The sequence below is a fragment of the Melospiza georgiana genome, chromosome Z, assembly GCF_028018845.1.
Source record: "Melospiza georgiana isolate bMelGeo1 chromosome Z, bMelGeo1.pri, whole genome shotgun sequence".
In the NCBI taxonomy this organism is placed as follows: Eukaryota; Metazoa; Chordata; class Aves; order Passeriformes; family Passerellidae; genus Melospiza; species Melospiza georgiana.
This window is the reverse complement of record NC_080465.1, coordinates 37,965,613-37,987,497: the sequence shown is the minus strand read 5'-3', so window position 1 is coordinate 37,987,497 and position 21,885 is coordinate 37,965,613. Positions and strand designations below refer to the sequence as shown.

At 34.8% G+C, this 21,885-nt stretch overlaps 1 protein-coding gene across 1 annotated transcript in view; it reads left to right on the top strand.

Annotated features, from left to right (window-relative positions):
- KDM4C (lysine demethylase 4C) overlaps positions 1–21,885 on the top strand; it is a 252,376-nt gene that overhangs the window by 9,962 nt on the left and 220,529 nt on the right. The window contains exons 2-5 of the mRNA XM_058043746.1: positions 284–448; positions 7,042–7,217; positions 9,881–9,995; positions 17,474–17,667. Of these exons, the coding sequence (XP_057899729.1) occupies positions 305–448; positions 7,042–7,217; positions 9,881–9,995; positions 17,474–17,667 (629 nt within the window). The 5' untranslated portion in view covers positions 284–304. The remainder of the gene's footprint in view (positions 1–283; positions 449–7,041; positions 7,218–9,880; positions 9,996–17,473; positions 17,668–21,885) is intronic.

Genomic DNA, 21,885 nt, shown 5'->3' with positions numbered 1-21,885 from the left:
GATGGATCTACAAAGGAAGATCCTAGATTAACTTGGAAACATGCTGTAAAAGCAGAGGTATGGACTGAACTGTGTGCTTGTCTTTTACAATAGTGTTTGTGCTGGCTAAAGGCTGAGTATTCTCAAAGGAGTAAGGATAAAACATAAGCATTTCTTTTGTGCCTTTTATATTAGCCTGGGCAGATAATTGTAGATAATTTTTTTCTGTTTGAAACCATGTATGTTGAATGTCAGAATTGGTTTTACAGATTATTCTCAACAGTGTATGATTTTTTTTTAACAGGTAGATTGAAATTGAACCAGAATGGCTGCTGTTACCTCAGATAGTCCTCCAAACCCAAGCTGCAAAATCATGACTTTTAGGCCTTCGATGGATGAATTCAGGGAATTCAACAAATACTTAGCACACATGGAATCACAAGGTGCTCATAGGGCTGGAGTTGCAAAGGTAAGCATGTATAACAAAGAAGAAAAATGCTCCTAATACCTGATCTCCCAATACTTGTATTTTGCTGATTACAAACTTGACCTTTTTATTTTTTTTTCCAATTTATTTTCAAGGAGTAGTTAATGATTTGTTACTATTTTAAGAAAGAGCCTTTCAGTGTCTGATATTTCATGCAGACTAATGAAGGTGTTGTGTAGTGTTTTTTCTCTGACTGAAAATTGTTTACAAGTTTACTATAGCAAAAAAGGATCTCTTTCTAAGTAGATTCAAACAATATTTGGTCAAATCAGAACAAAGCAGGGAGTTGATAGTATAAATGATAGTCCTGATATACCAGGTGTTGAACTTGATGTTTTAGGGTTGTGTAAAGCTTTCCTGGAGCAGATAATCCCTCTTCATTATGGTGAACGTAAAGATGGTAAGGCAGTGTTTGAATGGAAATAGTTTTCTTGTTCTTGTTAGTGAGAACTTCAGGCACACTAACTGCGGCTGTATTGCTCTTTGAACAATGGCACATCCAGGACCTTAGTGCAGGAGTTCCTCCCCTATCAGAGAGGGATTGTCAGAGGTTCAGTCTGATGTAATTTAGTGATACATCATATAATTGTTTATGCTTTGTCCGTTTTGCCCCTTTTCAAACGAGCAGAAACCAGTGCAAATCTGGAATTACCAGCTTAGTTGTTTTAAGTACTCTGTGGGAGCAGCTGTCTCCCATCACTGGGTTTTGAAGCTAATGTTGCATGGTCAAGACATTTAGAATATGAGTGAAGAGGAACAAAACTTGAAATCCTTGGTTTCCCCCCTGCCTGTTCCTGCCTCTTGCTGCCTGTGAAACAAAGCAAAACTGAACTCTTCACTCTTTGAAAACCTTGTAGGTTGTTTTTTTCTTTAATTTCAGCTGATAGAGTTCATAGGTTATATTCTCAAAATTTTCTCTGCCAAAAGAAGTAGAAATGTGATAAGTAGGCAGCAGTGGAAGGCATGTGCTGAATTTTTCCTATGTTCAGCTGTGTTCTGGAACTTGTTTGTCTATGTGGGGATGATGCATTGCAGTCCTTTAATCTTGAGTAGTGACTTTCATTGTAGTGGTATCTTCTTGCTTGATTGAACAGCAGTTACAGCATCTCTTGCTGTTTTCAATCGGTCAGGTACTCTCAACAAATTACTAGGTTATCTTGAGAATTTTATATTCTTTTTTTCACTATATTTTGATAATATCTCAAAAATTTATAAATGAAAGTTAACCAACTAAGTATTTTTAAAACAAATCTTATCAAGTGAATAATTAATGCTGCAAAAGTTTAAGGGACATTTTCTAAGTTTTTGGTATTAACTTTAAAATAACAGGAAAAAAAATCAGTTTTGATAGTAATAGAATATTGACTTACAGGGAACCTAATTTTTTTTTTAAGTCCAGGGTGTACAATCTCAGGTATGAATGCAAGAAGAGTAATGACTACCAGAAGAATTATATGTTTTTGCAGAAACAGTAATTTAAGCTCTAAACAGAGAACACAATCAGGGTAGGCATACCCAACACTTTAGGTTAAATGTGAATGTGTAAAGGGAGAAGACCTGTTACCTGTGTAGAAGAGCATGTGTGTGTAAATGGGGATGAAATGACTATAAGACTTGCAAATATTGAAGGAAGGAGTATAGGAAATAAAATATTAAAAAACTGCAACCACCATTGAAGTTCCTAATACTATGTCTGAAACAAGTAATTAAGGTACCAGACAAACAATATCAAACCATTGCCAAAGCAGATAATGTACTGTGGCATCCCTTGAGCAAATTGTCAAAAAATTTGCCATTAGACTTTTGAAAGTCTGAAATGAGCTTAGGGAACAGAAAATCTATTTTAGTCTTACTGTTACAGAGGATTCTATACTTAAAAAGGAAGACAAAGGCTGAAAACAGTAGGACAAATGACAAACAAGGGACACTGATAGATTAGTTGTCTTTAGCAGAGAATGCAGTGTTTAGAAAACTCAAACTGCATTGATAAAGAGCAGAAGAGTTAAATTGATTTGCAGTCACACCGGCAAGTAGAGAATTTCAGAACAGTATGCTGAAAATAGATACTGGCAAGTGCAAGATAAACAACTTTCAAATGAGTTGGGGAGTAATAGTTACATAGGAGTAGTAGCCAGTGCCATTCAGAATCAGATCTATGGGAGATAACCAGTATATGAAAGAGGATTTAACAGAAATGTATGTGTTGATAGCACTCTGCTATCAGTACTGACGTGCAGTCTTCATGCAGGAGACTGACTGGTATAATAAGACATCCCTATCTAAAACTGTATGTTTATTGCACTAAACGATACTACACTATACTAATATGCTTAATATAGTATAGTATGCTTAGTATAGTGTAGTGAATATGCTTAGTAATATGCTTAGTAGTGTAGTATGCTTAGATGCTTAGCATCTTTGATAAATAAATAAATAAATATGTAAATGGAAAAGTCTTGCCTTAGGCTTTTCCTTTTCATATTTGAGCATTCAACAATGTGATTGATGAATTTGACCTAGGTTGCTCCCACTGAATAAATCTAACTTGCTTGACTTAGAAGATGCTATTTTTACTAAAGGAAATATGAAGAGTCTTCAATGGGGCAGGTCAGTGGTAAAACCACAGAGACCTAGTCATTCCAGCTGTTATACTGGCTAGCTGTGTGTTGCTTTGAACATGATATATTAGCATCTTCAGTCTTTGTCCTTGTCTTCCTTAGAAAATGCAAATTCTTTGGGGCAGAAGGTTTATTTTTATCTTCTTTTAAAACTTTTTTTTGTGTATCAATCCCCACAGAATTCTCTTCTCTAACCAGCACTCCAATTATAACAGTAATAAACATACTCCAGTTAGCTGGAAGGGATATTTTGAACCCATATTCATAAAAATGTTTTTATTGCTTAAAGCACATTGACCTTGAACTAAATAAGATAATGCAAATTTTGCTTTTCAGTATTCATGTATTTGAGCCAAACCTCTGACTTCATGCTTAATAATCATGAAAATGGAAATCTCTATGCACATATTTGATTTCTATGCATATTTTCTGAATGCATGACTTCTCTGCTTCCAAACTAACATTTCATATTTTGTTAATGTGAGTATAATTTAAATGTTCTGTGAAAGAAATAAGTAGGAATCACAAGATGATTGGATTATTCTTTTTCTCTAAAAGCAAACAACGCTGACACTTGCTAAATAGTTTTTGTACAGCAGAAGTCCTGTGGATGCTGAGAAGGAAAAGAGGGAGTTGCATTTGTGTAAAAACTAGATAAAAACACCTGCTTATGTGTAAAATAAAAACATTAGCTAAGGAAGTATGTTAGTATTAGATAAAATTCCTTTGGCTTCATGTTTGTCTTTCACTGTGTGCTTTTAGCTCTGATGGTCTTGACTGGATTTCTTATGATTGTTTGAATATATTAACATTAAAATATGCCTATTGTCGAATTCCAGGGTTTTCTCTTTTTGCTAATTTAGGCTGATTTAGGCTTGATTTAGGCTTTTTGGTTTTCTGTTTCTCCTGCTGGCTGGTTTATGACTGGAGATAGCTCAGGGATGCCACTTGCTCGGTTTCTCGGCTGTTTAGGTGGCCTGTAAAGGCCCAGGGTGGCCTTGGACAGTCCGGCGCTTCAAAGGACGAGGAGAGACTTCTGATCTTGTTTCGGTCTCAGTGTTTATTAATTGTTTATCTAAAAGATTTTCTTTCAGCCCAACAGAGGTCTGCACAGCAAGTCAGCCATGGGCACACTCCACAACCCCCGGGGCGGTCACTTATCTTTATACCCAAAGTTACGTGTACAATATTTATGATTTTTCTCCAATACCTTCTACTCTTATTAACCGGTGCACTTCTAGTAAAGACCAATCCCAAAGTGCCACCATCACCACAGAAGATGGAGGCCAAGAAGAAGAAGAAGAAGGACAGGACACGCCCCAATTCCTCCATCTTACTTCTCTAGACCCGCCTGTACAGAAATCCTAAACCCTGTGTTCTACACCTTAATTAACTTATCCCTTCACCATTCACCCAGTGAAATCCTCCCAGTCCTCATACAGGTGTCATCTCCTGTGTAGGATCAAAGTCCTGCCACCAGACACTTCTGGCAACATTCCAGGACTCCCGAGCCCCCCAAGGGTAGTCTCGGTCTCTCTGTACCTCAGTCCTGAGGTGCTGAGATCCCACAGCCTATTTGTGATTGTTTTCCAAAGCTAGCAAATGATCTTAGGATCTATCTGTTTTAGAATTTTATAACTTTCATGGAGAGATGAAATAGTGAAATTTCTAATGGACTCTTATAGATGGAATCCTAAAATGTTTGTAAGAAACCAGTCCAGCTGTGTAGCTTAAGGACTGCCTCATTGTGATCCCTTCATTAGTGAGATACCTCTGCCTGAATTGAGGTGCAAACAAGAGCATATGCTGAAGTCAGAAGTATAGATTTTGTTTAACAGTAACTATGAGAGAGAGAGATAGAAAGAAATAGAAAAGGAGGGGAGAGAAAAAAAGGGGGAGCGAAAGAGAGTGACAGAGAGACAGGATAAGTAGAAATATCACCACTGTGGTTTCCATCTTCACCACCTTATTCTGGTCTTCTTGGTGGTGAGGGTTGCCCAAAAACCACAGAATTCAGTAGATTAATATACATTTGGACCAGGTGTGAATGCCTAGGTAGCTGACCTCAGTGGTGGGGGTGAGTTTGATACTGTCTCTTGCAACAGACTCTGGATCTGTTGCATCCTTTTCCCTCAGGGAGGACTCTGGGGGTGCTTCAGGGTTTTTGCTGGGTTATGACACCTCCTCAGCTGCCTCTCACATGAATGCCCTGTGGATATGGCCATCCAGGGGTGGGGGGGATTTGCAACTGCGCTAGTTGAGTGTAAGGGAGAATGGGTGTTCACTCACCATTCTCATGCCACTCATCCCCAGAGGTTATGTATGCTACACCCCCAAAACTTCTCCTCCTCTCCACAGGGGAGTGTGAGCAAACCTGGCCTCAGCAGATGGGCCTGTGGGCTACGGTGTCCCCCACCCAAAACCTAACCAGAGCTGATTTTCAGGACAGCTGCTGGGTTTGGCTTTCTTGTGGATGCCTTCTTCTCCCTCTGCCTTGCTTACTTCTCCCTAGACCAGAGATAATTGAACAATCATGTCAGATGAAGTATAGTATCTTATCTTTAGGTGCTTAAACTCCCAGTCCAAGGTTCCAGGCATATTCAGAGAAGGGTGGGCTCAAGTGGGCACAGTTTCTTTATACAGTTTTACCATAGTGGGGAAGAAGTCCCTTGAGAACAATGTTTAAGCCTTTAACCTTAAAATTTCAATCTCTCACACCTACCTCTAAATTTTGAAATAATTATTCAAATAATATCATTCACTTGTTGCATGTTTATAAGAGCTATCCTACTTTGTTGTAAGATACTTTAAAAGTTTCCAAGTCACCGTTCATGGAAATTTGATTTGAACTTAGCAGAAGAATGAAAGTAATGAGTGGATCAAAAACATGTCATTAAGCCTTTGGGCAAGTAGAAGTTGAAAAATGAAACCAAGCCAAAAATTTCTATGTAAAATTTTTTGTTGCTTTATTTTAGAAGTGATTAGAAATGATGCATCTAGAGTTAATTATTTTCTGCTGAAATAATATGTGCAAGAAATGTTCAAAATTACTCACCCTGTTAAAGAATACTGGTATGACTACAGGCTTCTTTGAAATTCTTAATAATTTCTTCTGCTAACACTTCAGAATCTGCTGAGGAGTTTTCATAGACTGTGGGCAGTTCTGTGGTGTTTGAAATAAATGCATTAACTTTACAGCTGGTTAATCTGCACATAGCTTTAATCTTCAATTATGAGGATTAAATAATGTAATTATAAAAGCTAATGTATTTAAATTAGTGCACATGCTTACTGTAATAGAGCTGTACCCTGTAGTTTTATGGGGAGTAAATTGAACAGATTTGGAAATCTAAAGCAGCTCTATTTTTCCATTCTTCATTAAAAAAATAGAGTTATAAATACTGTTTATACCAAATAATGTTTAGACAGTGGGCTGACAGGTTTTTTTGGAACTTTTATTTTAATTGAGGATAAAAATTTTATATCTTTGAATCTTTAGGTATGGAAAAGACGTCTAAGATCCTTGAGCCCAACTTTTTACTTAGCACCTGCATGTTCACCTCTCAGCTATATCTTCAAATGCAACATCCATACATTTTTTTAACACTAAATGTATATGATGTTATGGATTGCAAACTATTTGTCAGTTATAAGGCTTTCTGATTGGAAAAAAATTATCAACTCTGTTATTATAAATGTGTATTTTTGCACAATTGCCTAAGAATTGCTGTAGATTGGTGAGTTGCAGCTTGTGCATTGAGGTGATAGTGGGCATGTTCTGAATGGGTTTTTACAGTGTTTAGGTGTATTTACAGTATCAGTTAATGGGAGACAGCTGGTATGCAAATGTTCCTTTGATCATGTGGGCATATTCAACTGTTTCTTCAATTTTTTTTCCAGGATGTTTTGAATTGTTATTGCAACTGTGCCATTCTATTTTGTTTCCTGTATGTAAAGGTTATCCCACCAAAGGAATGGAAGCCGAGAAAGCATTATGATGATATTGAAGATTTGGTGATTCCTGCTCCAATTCAACAGATGGTCACTGGCCAGTCTGGACTTTTCACACAATACAATATTCAGAAAAAGCCCATGACAGTGAAGGAGTTCAGGAATTTAGCCAACAGTGACAAGTATGTACTCTTGCTTATTAAGACTAATACTTATCTTCACATGTTGTGGTTTCTTTGAATTGTGCAAGGCTGCTGGTGATTTCTTTTACTTTTTTCCCTGTCTCTCAAGGTATGGAAGGGTACCACAGCGTAAGTATTGCTTGTGTTTGTTGTTGAAAGCATCTGATGCCATGGCAGCAAGAAAGCATCCGAAAAACCTGAGATGTAATGCTTTCTGTCTACCTTTTTTCCTTTGTCTTCTAGGAGATATAGAAAATAGTGAAGATGATACAGATGTGTATCTGAGTTTTAATTTAATTACACCTATTAATGTTTAATTCCTAGATACTAGAATGGCCTATCACCATGTAATTCTGAAAACTCCAATATCTTTTATAACCAATCCAGAAGCTTTTGCATTAATCTAAGACAACTCAATGGTACCTAGTGAATGTCAGTGTTATGGTTATGGCAAGATGAATATTATGGAAAGGGGAAAAAAAGTTTGTGAAGGGCTGGGCACTCTACTGCAATGTTTCAAATTGTTGAGCATTCCAAGAAGAGGGAATTGACAGAAGGAATTCTTGCCTGTCATTTTGGCCACATAACAAGAATATATTTTACTTGACTATCTCCTCAAAACTGAGGGGAAGTGGTATCTGGAATATGAGTCAAAGGATCTTAGAAAGAAAAGATACTTGAATGAGAAAGGTAATACTGCCTTAGTTTGAAGGCAAGTTTCTATTATAGGTTAATTAAGAAATTAGGTATAAGAATAGAAGGTGTTATCAAGACCAAGAAAAACTAGGACATCTAAAGCTTTTAAGGAGGCTGCTTACTGAATGTTCCATGGGAACCTCTTTTGTAGTTCTTGAAATTATTTGTTTAGTAAATATTAGAGATGAGAGTAAATCATATGACCAAATGGTATTTGATGTGATTTTCAATAATACTTTTTCATAGATGTTAAAGTTTACATTTTAATAACCCCTAATAAGTTGAGGTACACTAATTTCTTAAAATAATTGATTAATGTAGAAATGCTGGGAAGTTTTTCATATGTATCATAGTGTTTGTTAAGTTTATTATATTCATAATGGAATATATTTTGGAAACGTGTCTGATTTCAATTTTTATGGTTTTTACTGAAATCAGATGGCAAATTAATTTTGCATGCAAATGTAGAACAGTTGGGAGGACTTCCTGTCTATTATTAGCTGTAGGTCTTTATAAATATTTGTCACTGCTCTTGAGAAAATGTGTCACATAGCATTCTATGACACTCTTACAGTCGATATTTCTTGAACTATCAAGTAGCTGAGAGCTGTAGTCCATAAAAATAATTTTGTTCCTTAAAGTAGATGACTTCTCTGTTAAAGACACTTTTCTTGAGCATTAGGATGTAGCCTATTTCCTTTGGGTAAGAGAGAAGGGCCATGAGCATCGAAATTAAATCACAGTTGCCTTTAAAAGGATCAAGTGTACTCAGTCTAATGTATTTAATCTTTTATTTGTTTAGACATTTGCAGCTCTCCATTGAACGAAAATGCTTCTCTACTTGACCCCTAGGAAACCGGAACATATCCACATTCTGTAATCAAGGAGTTAATGTGTGTGTATTACTCAGAGCCCAACAGAAGTACAATCTGATTTCTGGAGCTATCATTAGAAATAATAAAACAATTCTGTTGCTGAGAATGCTTTGGTTAAGATGTGTTTAGCTTTGTTTTTTTCTTTTTTTTTGGTCTCTGTTCAGAGTTATTACATGATGTAAATGTACTTGGTCTCAGTGTTGTATGTTTGGATTTTCTTTCCAGTTGTTCAGGTGTAACATACTGGCAATTCTACAATGAAACTGTAGTTGTAGAGTTGCAGTAATAGGGGGAGTATGTTTTCTTCTCTGAAGACTTATATATGGAAATACAGAGATCTGACAAAGGATCCTGAGGCACAGCTGTTGATAGATGTTTCTATTGGAAGTGTGTTGTTCTTCTTCGCACAAGATTTTGAAAGGCTACATGAGTAACCTTTCAAAAGTATTTACATAATTATATTTAAGCATGTGTGTTATGTATCATGCACAAAAAGAAAAGTCCTCTTAAATATTTCTTTTCTCTGTATTGTAGAAGTTTTTGGTGTCAGCTGTTTGAAACACAGCTTTTCTTGAAAGGGTTTTCTGGGGCAGGAAGAAGAAAGTATTGGTTTTGCCTGTGATGGCTGCACGGCTGAGTTAGTTTACATTGTTCTGAGACAAGATTGTACAGGACCTATATCTGAGTTTTTGCAGAGCTGGTAGTGAGGTAGGAAAAAAATAAATACTTGTTAATTGTGTTTTGCATATGTGTCTTTTTTTACAGAAGAGAAATAAAAGGGAGGAGCTCAGGCTAAGGATGGTTCGTAAATGGGCTGATTTGCTGCTGGAGACTGAAGCAACTATTGTGTGGGTTGGTGGATGAGTTTAGTTACTGTAGCTGTCAGGTAGGAGGTTTCCATGATATGGTTAACCATGAAACTAAGAAGTCAGGACAACTGGTAATTCTTCCATTTCAGAGAATTTGAAATGAAGTGACTTCATCTGGAAGGTTCATAGCATAGTCTATTGTCCATGGCATTGAAGCATAGTCCATTGTAGAGGCAGTTGTTGAAAGATGGTGATGAACCTTTGCCTAACTCTTTCTCTGCAGATACCGCACTCCAAGATATGTAGACTATGAAGATCTGGAGCGTAAATACTGGAAGAACTTGACTTTTGTGGCACCTATTTATGGAGCAGATATCAATGGGAGCATTTATGATGAAGTATGCATAGTTTTTTATGAAGTTTATCCCTTCCAGCCCTCTTTCAAACGTTACTTTACTTAGAGGATACACTCTTGCTTTGTGACTGAGAATCTGTCTTTTGAAATCTTTGTGTTATTCCTTAAAGCCTCCAAGATTGTAATTAACTCTACATCTGCAAGAGTCAGACAGTTCTGTCCTTAGACAGCAGAATATTGCTGCTCTTCCTGATCATGACTCTTCCCTTTCTTCACTTCAAACTCTCCAGAACTTTGAGATATCTTCCTAATTATTTGTTTATTAATGTTGTAATATGTATGTTTCCTGTGTGTATCTGTGGACACTTAGAGATATTTTAACAAAGTTTTATTTTAAAATTTAAAGATGGAATCTTTTATATCTCTTTACTGAGGAATATTGGTAGCTGTACTTCATGCTTGGAATGTCTGCAGTTTCCTGGAAATGTACTTACTCATATTGTTTACCTCTCAATTAGAAATTAATTTTTCTGGTAACTTGCCAAGATCTCCATGGATGATAAAAGGACTTTTAAAACAGATCTCATTGTCCAAAGTATTACAGATATCCATTGATATCAATTAGGCTATGTAAGTAAGACAGGAACTAGATTTCTAAAGCACTGAGACTAAGAGAAGATATATTAGCATTTCAGAAAATATTTGAGGATTTAAAAAATACAGGGCAAACATATATTAAAAGAAAGTACCATATGTGAAGTTGTTGGGTTATTTCATGTTCTATGTATCTGCCTTTTCCAATCATTAGGAAAAACAAGTATGATTTTGCTGTGGCAGATGGTCTGGGGCTCTCCTGGTGTTTCACAATTCTTCACGGAAGACAAATTGAAGACTGTCCAGAGATAAATACAGTCAGCCAATATGGCTTAAGGCAGTTCAGTTCTTGCACTGAGTTACATGTTCTTTGAAAGACAGCTAAGAATGTCCAATGGTATGTTGTTTAGAGAAGGCAAACTCAAATTCCCTTGTGTGTCCACATAGCTGCTTTAAGAAATCGTTTAGAAAATAATTGAAGATTCTAATTCGTAATGTTTCTGTGGAGAGACATTCCAGATGGCTGTTGCTTTGTGAAGATCAACACAAGACACAGAAAAAGTGCTTCAAAAAATAGAAGCTTGGCCTTTTTCTTCTCTGTTCTTTGTGTCTTTTTGTTGGTAGATAATGCCTTATGGTATAACTTTTTACAAAGGTATGCTTTTTTTGGATTGTGGGTTTTTTTTGTCCTGAGTATCTTAGTTTACTCTTGCATGAACAAAATTTCCAATGAAAAGAGAATGAATGAAGTAATACCCAATTTGAAAGTGCTAATTGGTCAAAGAGAAGGTCAGAGATCTCCTTCTTACAGAATTACACTCTTGGAAAGATGAGGAAGGGAGGTCAAATCAAAGAGGAAAGTGAGAAAAGCAGCATTCAGGGATCCTAACTCAGATGTTAAGTGCATAGGAGAAGGAAACAAAGCCCTAAAGGTTGCAGTGACTGGGGAAGAAAGCATAAAAGGTAGAATAAAGAAACTTGGATGCCTATAATAAAATGGGTATCATTTAAAAATAAATAACAAAGGAGAAATATTAGTGAAAGGAGTTGACATTAAGGAATGTGACAGATTGAGCACTTAATGTGACAGTCAACATGGTGACAACATGGTGGGTTGGTGCACAACCCACTTGGTGTTTAGAGGACAAGAAGGAATATACTCTGGTACCAAAGTGTCGGTGCGAAAGTTACGGTGCCGCTGATCAATATGTTGTCTCTCAGAATAATTTTACTGCAATTAGTTTTTGGCCAGCAGATGGTGTACTTGCACAACTAATATTTTTCATGTCGTAGTGCTTGAAGATAGTCTTAAAAAGGATCTTTTCTATTTTGTTTGAAATTTGAGATTGTTCTCATGTCTTCATTCAGTTTCCTTCAGGATTGTGTTTATTTGGGAAAAGGAGATGAACACAGCTCATTGACCTTTTGGGCAGCATTCAGGAGAAAGCGTATGGTGAGATTAGTTTGTCATGGCAGCTTATTTGCAAGAAACAAAACAAATGCTTACTTTTTACAAAATACATATTGTAGAAAATAGTGTGTTACACATGTTACACTTAAGGTAAATATCTGGCAGAATTCCAGGTAAAATCTACTAGGAACCTAAGGAAAATGTGATGCCTATGTGTATGTGGGCCATCAAAATTAGCGAGAAATACTGCTGTGCTCTGTAAATCAGTTTAACAGTTCACCGATTACATTTTCTTTTCCACTTGGTGACAATCAATTTTTTAGTGAGACATTTGTATTTGAAACATGATGGAACCTTGATTTTTACTATTTAGATAATTTAAGAAGCATTACTGTAGTTTGTGAAAGCCAGCACCTTGTTGGCATTGTGCCAGAGAAATTATAGCTATTGTAGTATTTGCTTTTTTAGGCCACAGGATGATAAGTTCTGAGGGATTTAGAAGATGGGGCAAAATTTTCTAAAGGCTGTGTTACATGAAACAGAAAAAGACCCCACCAAAAAAGCCCAAAAGACCCCCCAAAATCCAAACCAAAGTGAAAACAAAGAAATAAAGAAACAAAGCTATAAGTGCATTCTTTGAAGTTTTAACAGCTGCCATCAATGGCTCAATTTTATCCCTGTAGTATTGGATTATTCCAGAATATGTTTAAAATGTCTGAATTGTTATTTGGTGGCTTTGTACTCAGATTAAGTCTTTACGAATATGGAAATAATCTACGAAAACAAGTGCTCTTTGCACTCTATAGAGCTTTATAGAAAATAAATTCTATCATTTGAGAAGGTTGAAGATTTGCTGGAAATACTATTCTGTTATTTACATTCTAATTGCTGTTACATATAATGGTACTTTGTAGGAGAGTGTCTGTGTTGGTAACTCTAGAAAAGACGTGATCCCTATGTGGACTTATCTAGCTACAGGGGAGGGGTGGAAATCTTGGTTTCAAAAGTAGTTCCAAAGAAAAGTGGCCAATTTAAAGTTTATAATTAGTCATAAAACATGCCTGACTTCAGTGCTGACAATGGCATCTGCTGTTCTGCTGAGAAAAACCATGTTTGGAAGAAGCATGTATAAATACTGTTTTGTGTCTCTCTCACCACTCTCTTCAGCTGCTGTCTGAAAGACACACTTTACTTTCATTTTTCTCCTCTTAGTTTTATTTCTCCTAACAGGACAATTCCTAATTTCTACCTTGTCCCATGTATAAGGTGGGGGTATCATATGTATGAGTGCACCCTCAGTCAATTTCCAGAGGATGCCAAATTGGGTGGGATGTCGCTCTGTTGGAGGGCAGGAAGGCTCTGCAGGGGAATCTAGATAGGACGGATCTGTAGGCTAAGGACATCTGCATGAGGCTCAGCAGGGCCCCTTTGTCACCATCCCTGAGCGTATTTAAAAGACCTGTAGGTATGGCTATTGCGAACATGGTTTAGCCTTGGCAGAGCCAAGTTAATGGTGGTTTTGGATGATATTAAAGGTCTTTTCCAACCTAAATTATTATTTTCCTTCTATTTATTATGTCCTTTTCTGTGATCTGCTCATCATTGAGATCAATGTGAGCAGTAATTTAGTTTCTAGTGTGATTTCCAAAGAATCTACTTGCCCACCCTTCAAAAGGGGGCTTAAAAAGCAATGACTAAGAAATGATGAGAAGTAAAAACAATCTAATGAGGGAGATTGTTTGTATTTCCCAGTCTGTGTGTTTATGGTGTAGAGATTTTGTTTGTAGCATTTTTATTCCTCTTTTTTAATGACTTCCAAGGCACAGTAAAAGCCTGGCAGTAGCTTTATTGTATTCATTGATATGAGTGAATGGTTATGTGGAGAGAGGAGTGGGTTACCAAGCACAAATTTTTCTCAAATGTTTGTTTTGTTCCTTTCACTCTGTCTCTTACTCCTCTTTAGTTTGGGGTTTTTTACAATCAGCCGTAAGGGCTCTTCAGTCTTAGTTGTGCGACTGATACTTTGTTCACCAGATTAATATTGAGATGAATCTGTGAGATAATCAAAGGAAAAATTAAACACTGAAAAAGGACTGTGTGTAATAATGTATGCATACAGAAATCATGTTCATGATAGTGTTGACTGGTTTAAGTAAAGTGAAAAGACTAGCGTTGTTTTATAAGTACTTAAGAATTAATTAAACATGGTTGCATTTGAAGCTTTTCTTATTCTTATTTGCAAAGAGGTTAGAACTTTCAACTGTGAATTTCACTTTCTACCAATGCGCTGAGATAAACATCATTTTTTGTGTTTTTGGGAAAGCGATGGGTCAACTCCTTCCAAAGTGTGCAGGTGTTCAGATAAGAAATGCTTGTCAAGTGTCTCACTTTGTCTCCACATTGCATTAAAAGCAGATGCAAAGGCTGTTAAAGAGTAATAAAAACTCTTTATAGTAATTTACAGGAAGTTTGAATCACCTTCAAAATGAATGAACATTGGAATAGTAGTCTTCTATATAAATACTATGTACCTTATAATATTTCTCTAAGGAAGTACAAGGTAAGTGTAAAATGTGTAGCAGTGACTGTAATTGGTAAGGTGTTTCAAGCCTGTTTGTTATCTTATAGAAGGAAAACTGCTAAAAAGTTAAATTTTTCTAGGTATTCGATTGTGTGGTACAGTTGTCACTGGTGACAGGTATTCTTTAAAGACTTTACCATCAGAAATGTGGATAAATTAGAAATAGTATCTTGACATATTCATTTAAAATTATTATAATATTCTGGTAGTACTGTGATATTCTGAGGAGAATAAATATTTTGTATTTTCATACAAAATATTTACAAAATATTACAATGTCTACATGTATTTGTAAGAAACTACCAGATATATGTCATGGTCAAATAATATATGTACTGCTGTTCCAACAATTGTTATTAAATATAGCATAACCTGCAAAAATATACTTAAAATTTGAGAAGTATGGCTATGTATTGACCTATTAAAAAAACTTTTATAGCTGGGATCTTTTTAGTGTACATTGCAATTGCTACATCTAAAACTGGTTATACAACTACTGTAAAAATAAGAATCAGTATTTTATGTTAAAATCATATAAGCATTTTACTTAATGTTTTTGAATATTAAAAAAATATCTCTGAGGTAATGTAACATCTTTAATAATAATTTGTAATAATTACTTATAACAGTCTGGGCCTAAATATGAAACTGATTTATTGTTTTAAGTCTAAGGAATGTAGGAGGAGTTGAAATTAATCAGTGTGAATTTAGTGTTTTGGCCAGTTTCAGTGAACATTTTCTTTCGGGCTAAGGATACTTGTCCAAAATAGTCTTTAGGAAAAGGAAGTAGCTCATCTGTCTTGAGTGTAGAAGTTATTACTGTTTGTTCGGTATTTGAAGCAAGTTATTTGTTCTAAGATTGATCTCCATGATAGGAATTGCTTTTGTTTGAGGGTAGATCCACCAGCAGGTTGTTTGTGACTAGTTGTGATATGATTTGACATGGTGTGCAAGGATGAGATGTATTGCTTAAAAAAAAAAATTCTCTTAGCTATTACTTAATTTTTAGTAGAAAAGTAAGATTTCAAGATGTTAGGGTTACTAGAAGCTTACATGGGTGAAATGTTGCGATGGGACGAATAATGGATAAAAAAGCCCATGGAATACTGTTAAATAGAAAGATAACACACCTTCTGTCTGAAGAAACCTTCAAGTGCAAATTGCTACAGTACTTACACTGTTTAGCCACTGTCAGAGTAGCTACTTAGGTTAAAAGTTGATTTTTCCAAGTATTTCTTGTTTTCTTCTAATCCACTATATGTATCTGTGGTTAAATCATTGCTCTTTGCTGTATTAATATGTTTCTCCAAATAAACTGCAAAATTGTAAACAGGGATAAATTTCCTCTGATTTAAAAAAATATTTTTTTAAATTAATTTGAGGACTTATTACTTAAAAATTATTACCTCAAATTTTTTATTTTACAGCTGTATTAACTTGCTGCTGCCAGTTTTTATATTTGAAAGGTGCAGATTTTACAAGTGTCTACTCTTTTGAGTTCAGATTGGTGTTTTTTCTTTTATTAGGATATAAATTAGTTTTTTTTTTTACTTTTTAAATTTCAAGTGCCTTTTTGTTTCACAAATGCATCATGCCCAAGGCTTCCATTTTAAAAGAAGAAAAAATACTGTTTGAAATTAAATAATACTATAAACATTGTTACTCATTTGTAAAATTCCAAGTAACTTAGTATTTCTCAATAAATGAAATAGCCAAAGCAGGCGGTTAGAGGTGCTTGTTTAGTGAGAAGTCTCAACTCATACAGAGTTTACCTTCTTGTCTATCGATTCTAGCTGCTTCATAATAACATGCTTGACATAAAAATCTCAGAAAACAGTTCAAAACTGAGAATATTAAATTTTCCTGACTTCTTGCTTTAGCCCGTATTGTTACTATTCCAGCTGTCCAGTTATTAAATATCATCATCTTAATCAGCTGCATCAGGACTGCAGCCTGCCATCGGTTCGTACCCCAGTAAGATTATCAGACCTGTAGATTCAGTGATTGAGCAGAGCAGCTCATGCTTAAGAGTGTCCTTAGAGGCTGTCTTCCCAATAAAACTTGTCTGAATTGAGTTTTTAATAGTTTTGATTATATTTCTTGGTTTTCTGAGTGCTTGAGCACCAGCTAATGTCTTCCCTGGAGGTGCTAATAATTGCTGTTATAATGAAGTCTAATTTTTTCTCCTCAATTTTGTAGCTTTGATCTTGTTTATACTGTCTCTTACAGGCTGTATTACCTGAAATTAGAATTGCAGTTTGCAGTTGAATCTGAATGCAACAAAAGCTACATGTATTGCTTTATTAATGACTTTTAATATATGAATTTTATGGGGAATAACATAGGGAAACAGCTTAAATCCCCTGAAATCAATAGATTTCTTCTGTTGTATATTTCTTATGCAGTACATCAGTATGATTAGAAATACATCTGAAATGAAGTGATCACTTTGGTTTTTAAACTTTCCAGAGAAATGGTAAATTTATGCATGTAAAATAATTTTTAAATGATTTTTTCATACTATCTGGTATTACTTTGTAAGTAACAAAAAAGCATAGATAGGTCCTGTAAAACTTAGTGGCTTCCAGCTATCAACTCTTTGAAGGTTTTGTCTGCAGCTATTAGTTCTATTTTTTCTGTACGTTTCTGTACAGAAAGGTAGTATGGTGTTTCAATTCATGTTAGATTTGATTTAAAATTGTGAACCAGATAGGAACTTTTTATATTCTCTTTCTGCTCTGAACATCTCAGACTTATAACCTGATCTTATACTGATTAAGGTCAAGAGAATTTTTCAAGTAATTTCAGCTGTCTTCTAAAATGCTTACAGTCTTTTGAAAGGCTACATCAAGTGTATATCTTTTGACTGGGACTGTTATATGAAATTGCATTGCTTTATAAGCTTAGTAATATTTTTATTATGTATCTTTTTCAGGGTATTGAGGAATGGAATATTGCCCATCTTAATACAATATTGGATGTTGTAGGAGAAGAGTGTGGAATTTCTATTGAAGGTGTAAATACACCATATCTTTATTTTGGCATGTGGAAAACAACATTTGCATGGCACACTGAGGACATGGATCTCTACAGTATTAATTATCTCCATTTCGGGGAGCCAAAGTCATGGCAAGTTTTTGTAGTTTTTTTTTTAAGATGACTTCTGTTTATTTCAGCTGACTAAACCAAACAGATGGGTTATGGTTGATTCACAGTGGCAAGCTTTACTAATAAGCTAAGATAGTAATTCAGTGAGGGGTTTTTTAAGCTCATAATGCTGTGAAATCACACTGATATATTCTTTTATTTTAAAGGGAAAGACAGATGAGTACATAAGACTTATTTGAGTTCAACAGAAAAATATTTGAAAGATACAATATGAGAAGTTTAATATGTTGGGAACCCCAAGTGTATTTGAGGAACTTCTGAAAGAGCTCTTTGAAATCAGTTTTTGCTTGTGTTGCCTTTTGGGGCTATGTACCATATTTTGTATTTAACATGTATTTAATTGCTTTTTTGAATCAGAGTAATATTCTGTACAGTTAACTCAGCTGTAGGAGATAAGATTCAGAGCTAAAGGTACTTCCTGTATGTGAAACTTCTACTGTCCTTTCTCTGTAATCTTAGATATTTGGTTGAACAGCTTTAACAGGCAGTTTGGTTTAATACACTGCGATAAACCTGTATCCCGAGTATATAAGACAAATAAATTCCTTTTGTTCTTAAAATCTTTTTTTTTTCAGAATATCTGAGAAGAGAGTGTAGAATGTTTAGAAAGATATGCAAAAGATAAGTTATGCATAGTTCAATTCTTGGAGTTTCTAGTCATCTGAACATAGACAGAAAATATATAGCTTGTAATTCCATAAAACATCACTGTTTTTTTATACCCATACAAAATTCAAATACCTATAATGTATTTATTCTATGAATGTGGTAAATTGGTCAGGTACTCACTCTTAGATCAGTGCCTTATGTTTACCTGCTTTGCTTATGTAATGGATCTCTTGAGTTAAGGCAGAGAAGGTGAATACCACCTATTGTAGTAAAGCAGGTCCATGTCTGAAATTGATAAATTATATACTTAGGTATGTGAGGTTGCTTCTTTGAATTAAACATACAGAAAGTCTTGTTAACCATATCATCAATATCTTTAAAAAAATGTATGTAAAGATAGGTGATTCCAGAATGTTCGAAGATGATAGGACAATTGTAAATAATATGATTGCATAAAGTTGTTTTCTGCTTCTTAGGAATTTAAAAAGTGCTGTTTGAAGAAAAACTCACTGCATATTGTGAAATTCCAAACAGTAGAGTACTTAAACTCTGAATTCCTTAGATACAATGGGAAGAAGCTAGGAAACCTTCTTTAATTATTTTTGAAGGAGGTATGAGTTGATAACAGGATAAATGCTTTTCTAGTTTACCGATACTTTTTATGCTTCTAATGAACAAAATCATTAAACACCATCCTCTTCATATTTTGAAGAAATAGTGGTGGATACAAATTCATTTTCTGTACCACATAGGCCCATATTTTTAAGAAATGCAGCGTTATCAAAAAGTTGAACAAAAAACAGTTAAAGATTTATTTACACATGTTACACATGTTTCTGTTACTGGAGGAATGCTGTAATTCATGCAAAGTTCATTTATCAGTAAAATGTGTTGTGTTAACGTGGTATTAGTATAGTATTTTTTTCAAGAAAGTGGGATAGGAGCTGAATGATACTTATGATACTTATGAAAGATATTTTCTGCTCTTTAATTCTACTGATTTGCCAATCCTTAGTGGAGCAATATAACTTGACATACATAGTAGTAATACATATTTTTTGATTTTACTGGTTGTACATGTGGTTCTTCAAGACAGATGCACTGTTCTTTCAGAGAGCTAACATGCAATGTATTTTCTCTGAATTGTGAAAGGACAGCCATTTCCATCTGGGAGTCACAATTAGAACTGTGGCTAGAATTTGAAGCTTTCTGCAGTGTTTGGGCATAGGCTAACTTGCATTGCATCTTGTCAACACTTTTACTTCAAGTGTTACAGAGAGAAGTCTGTAGTTCTATGTTATGTATAGCAATTCCTTCATTGACTGCCTCAAGTGAAACATGGGAGGAAGTTGTGTCTGATAATTTACAAAATTAGTATTACAGCTGTTTAGATGTTTATGTATATATTTATGTAACACATAGTATGGGTAACATAATACATACATTAATTTTATAGATTTTTCTTAACTTGCTAAAGAGGCAATATCTTAAAAGAGACGAAGGAACTTAAACTTAAAAGCCCTGAAATAGAATAATGTAAGGTCAGAAGAGATTTGAGTATGGTGGGGAAATATTTACTGGAAAGAGACTTAAATTTACTTGCTATTAGGCAAGAATTTTTACTGCAGTTTTCTCTTTGCATTCTTAGGGCAAAGGTACCTTGCAAATGCTACCTCATTTTATATCTCAGTTTCTTAGAAAAAAATTGTTATTAGAAAAAGTTCTTATTAGCAAGACAAACCATTGGTGTGATTGGTAGTGTGGGTTATTAATTCAGTTATCTCTTGACATTGGTGTTTTTTGTAATGGGATTTATAAACCTCTTACTAATACTAAAAATTCCTTCACTCTGGCATTTGTTGTTAAATTTTTTTTTCTATTGTAATTATAGTTTCAGGGGTATAGGTCTTAAGATGATTTATTTTTGTTTTGTGTAATACTTCGAAGAATTTTGTCATGTTAAGCTGTTAAAGTGCTCTTGAAAATTAATGCTTAGCAGAGATCAGATTTTTGTTACTAGAAGAAATATTATACTATTAATATATGTACTATATCCTTGGGTAAAATACAGATAATACTTCAATTTACATTGTAAGTTTATAAATAAAAAATCTGAGTAAGACATTCCCATTTTTTGAAAACAATTCTGGGTTTATTAAGTATCTGAAAGCAAGGCTTACTCTTTGTTCTGGTTACCTGACTTGTGAAAAACAGTGTGTTGAATTTTTTTTAAGTGTTGAGATAATATAAATCTTCTTGAAGAAGAATAATAATGAATATAAGGAAGATTTTCTTAATCAGGCAGTAGATAATTATTTTCATGGCACTGTGGGTATTTAAAATATAATAATAATAGGACAGTTTTTTCCTATTTTATTTTAAAGAAGAAAAGATGTGTAGGGAATTAATTGTTTTACTTTAGAAAGTAATATTTTAAAATATTGTACTCACTTTGTTCACCTTTTACATCTGATGGTGAAGGCCTGAATTCTTTTCTGCGCTAAGAACTAGGTTTTTACTTCCCCTTGAAAGGGGCACAGTTAAAACTTGCAGTCTGATGCAAACAATAATTTACGTATCAATTTGTATGTTTTCTGTGACATTCTGTCTGGTCTTTGCTTCCTAGCTTTTCTGAAGACTAAAAATGGCAAGAGACAATACATTATGTTAAAAAAACTCTCCTGTTTGGTAATGTCTTTCATAAATCACAAAATGCCTTGCAGGGTTGATCAGTCATAAAGTAAGTAGGAATAAATGCTACAGAAAGAGGAGATAGTTCCATCTTTGTGACTATATCAAGAAAAAGAAACCAGATTGTTAAAGAGAGAATGCTTAGACAGCCAAATTTAGATGGATTAGGAGAGTGAGACTGAACCTGACAGTTTATTTAGGTTGTAAGAGGAAATAAATCTGTTGTGACAGTTTAACTAAATCAGGGATTTAGGTTCACGAGCTCTATTTGTGATTTCAGTAGATATAGGATGGGAAGGAATCTGATCTCTAGGTTGCATGAAATTTATACTTTGAGCAACCTTACTCTTGATTGCTGTGACTAGAACATTTTTTATGGATTTGCTGGTATAGAATGTGTATCAATACCTTTTCATCTTGCTTAATGAGGTGGAAAAATCAGGAAGGATACAGAGTTACACAGCAGGGGTTGTGGAAGTCTTTGAAACATTTTGCGTGAAGGCTTTCAGATTTTGAATTGCAATAGCAGGGGAAATAGTGATGGGGTTATGAGTATGATGGGATAAAAATGGATGGCATTCTGATACTAGTTTTAGACAAAATTATGGACAAAAAAGGGGAAGAAGGAAAAGCATACTCAGACTGATGCTGACATTGTATGATTTAAGAACAAATATGGTGATAAGGTAAATGGATTTAGAAAGTTCAGCTAGGTCCTTACAGAGCCTTCTGAGGAAGGATTAATAGAACTTTCAGTGTGATCAGCAGCTGACAAAAACTAGTCAAATTCTGGCCAGGTGATGCAAAGTTCAGCATAAGTGGAAAAGTCTTGGTAACTTTGCAGAAGTTGTGCATCCCAATGATGGTATGGACATGTTT